The sequence below is a fragment of the Gavialis gangeticus genome, unplaced genomic scaffold, assembly GCF_001723915.1.
Source record: "Gavialis gangeticus isolate Ggan-Ray unplaced genomic scaffold, GavGan_comp1, whole genome shotgun sequence".
In the NCBI taxonomy this organism is placed as follows: Eukaryota; Metazoa; Chordata; order Crocodylia; family Gavialidae; genus Gavialis; species Gavialis gangeticus.
The window spans coordinates 14778664-14782904 of NW_017728991.1; the positions used below are offsets into that span (position 1 = coordinate 14778664).

Consider the following 4241-nt stretch of genomic DNA (forward strand, 5'->3'; position numbering starts at 1 on the left):
TGCGCCGGGGGGGGACTGTCCCCGCGCAGTGCCGAGCCGCCCGCCGCCGACCGGCCCAGCACCGGCTCCAAGTGGGTCCGGCTCAACGTGGGTGGCACCTACTTCGTGAGCACCCGGCAGACGCTGTGCCGCGAGCCCAAGTCCTTCCTTTGCCGCCTCTGCTGCCAGGACGGGCCCGAGCTGGGGTCGGACAAGGTGAGGGGCTGCGGAGCCCGTCCCCTCCTTGTCGAGATGCTTCGTGCCCCTGGCCCGGTCCAGCCCCTCCGGCCCTCTGGTTGCAGGGGGATGCCGTCACAGGGTGCAGGGTCAGGCCCTGCCTCCCTTTTGAACACCGCCGATGATCTCGCGAGGTCCCTTCCAGCCCTAATGTCCACAAAACCCAGACACAACGAGGGGCCAGGGTCTTCCAGCACTGTCCGATTTTGTATTGCGGGTACTGTTCGCATGTAGCTCGCTGGCACCTGTACCGTGCTTTAGGCTTTGCTCTAGCTCCTGTGCCGGGAAGGGGGCCTGGCCCTTGACACGCAAACTTTAAGAGAGCTATTTGTCCGCTGGTATGAACCCTGTCCCCATCACATCCACCCGCTGGGCTACAAACCTAGACCTTTTCTTCGCCACCTCTGCTGTGCAGGGTAGGAAGACACGCATGTGAACCTGCTGTTTCCATAGATTTCATAGACGTTAGAGCTGGAAGGGACTGTGAACATCATCAAGTCTAGCCTCCTACCCCAGGAAGTCTTACCTGTGTTGTTTCAGGGGGGTGGGGTTGCCCCAGCTGTGCCTCCTCACAGCAAATTTGTCTAGTCCCCCCTCCCCTCCCATGCACAGTACAGGCAGATGTTTGTTACACAAAAAGGCAAGTCTTCACATCATAACTTCCTGTGGTGACTGACAGGCAGCCGAGGGTGTGCTGGGAATCGCAGGATCATAGAGAAGTCAGGCTGAAAGGGACCTCCAGAGCTCATCTAGTCCAGCCTCCTGCCTGAGGTAGGATCATCTCTATCCAAGCCATGCTATGTAAAGGAAAGGTATTAGCAATTTTGAAAAGACCCTGTGCCTCCCACTTTTTACTGAATATTAATCCCTCAGCCTAGAAATGCATTTAAAATACCTCCTTTTCTTTGATGACTTCTGCATTGCCTTTACCATTTATTAAATGTGTGGTGTTTATTTTTCTCTGAACTTGCTTCTTATCCACTCCAGGCACATTACAGAGAAATCTCTACTTTGAAACCACAGCCTTTTCTCTAGAGGATACAAGCATCAGATGCTTTATAGACAGCTTAGATACAGTCTCCTACATCTCAGCAGTCTGTAACCTGTTTATAATGGCCTCTGTTGTAGTTCACTGGGCATAGAGCAAGAGAGGCTCCAGAAAATATTGTAGACAGCTCTGCAGTAAAACAGACTCTTTATCTCCTGCACCTAGATTGCTCTGATAATAAGCCAAAGGAGAGGCACTATTCTATGATGTTTGAAAACAATATTGTGACACACGTAATGATTGCTAATCCTTGTTCCTCCAAAGTATGTTTCAAAATGGGCTGTGCTGCTATTTTACTTGTGTCAACAGTTTAAACTCAGCTCAAGGGATATGCTTCCAATGGTTAATTATTGGTCATTTTGTAAGTATTATACAAGGCCTTTTAACTGGGAAAAGCCCTAGGTTATAACAACAGTTTATGCCTAGATGGATTTTAAGACATGGGAAAATAAGGAGATTTTTTAGAGTCAGATGTTGCTTTCTGGGCAAGGAAGTCAACTTGTTTTCCAGAGAAGTTGCAAACCGTTAATTAGCTACAGTGAGGCCTGCATTGTTTAGAATACTACTTCTTGTTTAATTTCCTCAAAGGCAGTCTTTGTCATTAACTGGTCTGAAAACAAGGAGCAGACTGACCAAACAAGGCCATGGGGTTTCACATGGTGATAAGAACATTTGCCCTTATCAGGCAGAATAAGCACTGGTTTGTCTTGTCTTTGGTCATTTGTTTTTGCTGTACACGAGGAAAAAAAGCACATGTCTTTAAAGTGATTTGTTGGGAGTGCAGATCTGCCAGCTTGGGTCTAGCTGGGAATTTGGGCTTTGGAGTGGAATTTTTAAAGACGTTTGCACACTGAGTATTGGCACCTCAGGACAAGCATATCTTACCACCCTCACCCTCACTAACTGGCATCAACAATTGTTTATTGCTGTCCATTACCTTGTTAAGTTTACATTCAGGGCATTCTTAAGGAAGCACTCATAGGAGTAATCACATTGATTTAAGTAAGATTTCTCCCTGGGAGTAAGTGTATACAATTTACGTCCTGAAGTTATGATATATTGTGGGGGAGAGAACTCTCTCGATAAAACACCACAGGTGTTTACGTTAATGTAGAAACATTCCAACCCATGTCAATAGTTTGTTGCTGTAGGAGCAGTTCTGACCTATTCACCAGGGTGGATTTGATTTAAATCATGGTTGAAATCACTGGTCAGGAAGCCCTGACTTACTCATTGTTTTCTACAAAAAGTGCGTTCTTGTTGTTTGATATCCTTTATTCATTTAACTTCTTGAAACTTTGCACTTTTTATAGCAAGTTAAGGGCTTGACTCTGTGTCCACAAACTTGCAGAGAGACAAGAGGGCTGAGGATAGGTAATCGGGTCTCTTATCTCCATATACTGCTGTTAACAAAGATGTTATCTCTGGAGAGACAAACCCACGGTTTGCGAACTGAAACTAAGCATCACAGAGATGCTTAATGGGATCTTCTATACTGAGCATGGAGTCCCATTGGGTAGAGTGGTTTTCTTTAATCTTTACTGATCTATAGAGTCGTCTCTGGGAACTCCATAAGATTTGGCCCCTAATATAGTCCATGGCCTGTTGTGACCTATTCATAAAACTTTTCTAAAAAGGTTACATGAATATATTATCACATAGTATATAGTTAGAAGTTATAATCCCCATGATGATATCTTTGAGCTTTTAATATATCTTAAAACTGTATGTAGTGTTTTTTAAAGCATCGTAATAAAAAAAATCAAAACATGCGATTAAGTCAAAACAATCTGATTTAAATTAAAAACACTTTTTTAAGTGGCTGAGAGGCTGCAAGCAGACCGGGCTCTGTGGGCCGGCTGCAGCCGGGAGGCTGCAAACAGCTGCTCTGGGCTCCGGCATGTCGGCACTCCAGCACCTTCCAAGGTAGACATATATGGGTTTTTTGACACTCCGGCCAAAAAAACGTTGCCTATCCCTGAGTTACAGTAAGGTTCTGTGACCTACGAGCTTTAGAAACAACTGTGATGATGCATTCTTTTTTTTTTTTTTTTTAGTCAAAGGAAACCCTCATTTTCATGCCCACACTCCCTCCTCCAAGCTTTTCTGGTTCAGTTTAATCATTCGTTACTTATAGCTTGACTCCTTTTTGTGTTTGACAGGATGAGACAGGGGCATATCTCATCGACAGGGATCCCACCTATTTTGGTCCAATCCTGAACTACCTCCGACATGGGAAACTCATCTTAAACAAGGAGCTGGCTGAAGAAGGTGAGATCTACCCCCACCATCCATGAAAAAGGAAAAGACTGCAAACTACCCCACTCGACACAGCTTCATCCTTTCCCTTGCCCATCATTACCTGGAAGTCATCTGGGTGTGGAGTCTTCCTCACTCATTAAGCAGGCCATCTTGTTTGTTAGGTCCATTTTGCAGTAATACAATGTTTCTTTAGACTCCTACAATGATGCTTATGAATAATATAAAGCTAATATATACTGTAAACGTAGCAAGGCACAGGTTTTATACCAAGGAATGCAGATAGTTGCTGCTGTGCTTACCTCAGTGGATTCCAGAAGCTGAATTCATTTTCCAGAGGGGAGGGGTGATTAGCTCCTGTGAACATTCTCTCCTGGTTTCTGTATCTCCTCAGACCACAGTCCTGAGCAGTGTGAGATTGGGCATCTGTCTCTTTTTTTTCTAGTAGGTGTGAGACAGCTAAACCCATTTTGCCAAAAGCCTCCAGTAAAAGAAGCACTGCCCCATGTTTCTATCATCCTCATGAGTGGGGAGCATGGCTGTGCTAGGTGTCACGCTCATTCATGTAGATGAGGCTTCAACCAGTTGGGTATAGAGCACTGTCTCAGCTGGAGGCAGTGGGATCGCAGCACCCGCTACCCTGCATCCAGCAATAGTGCCAGATCCAGACCGGATCTTGGTATAAACATTACTAAAAAAAAAAAAAAAAAAAAAAGGC

General features: G+C 45.3%; 1 protein-coding gene across 1 annotated transcript in view; it reads left to right on the forward strand.

Annotated features, from left to right (window-relative positions):
* The window catches only part of KCTD2 (potassium channel tetramerization domain containing 2), a gene marked incomplete at its 5' end in the record, with an annotated part of 15936 nt that continues 11695 nt past the window's right edge, over window positions 1–4241 (forward strand). Inside the window, 2 exons of the mRNA XM_019515281.1 lie at window positions 1–195; window positions 3427–3535. Of these exons, the coding sequence (XP_019370826.1) occupies window positions 1–195; window positions 3427–3535 (304 nt within the window). The remainder of the gene's footprint in view (window positions 196–3426; window positions 3536–4241) is intronic.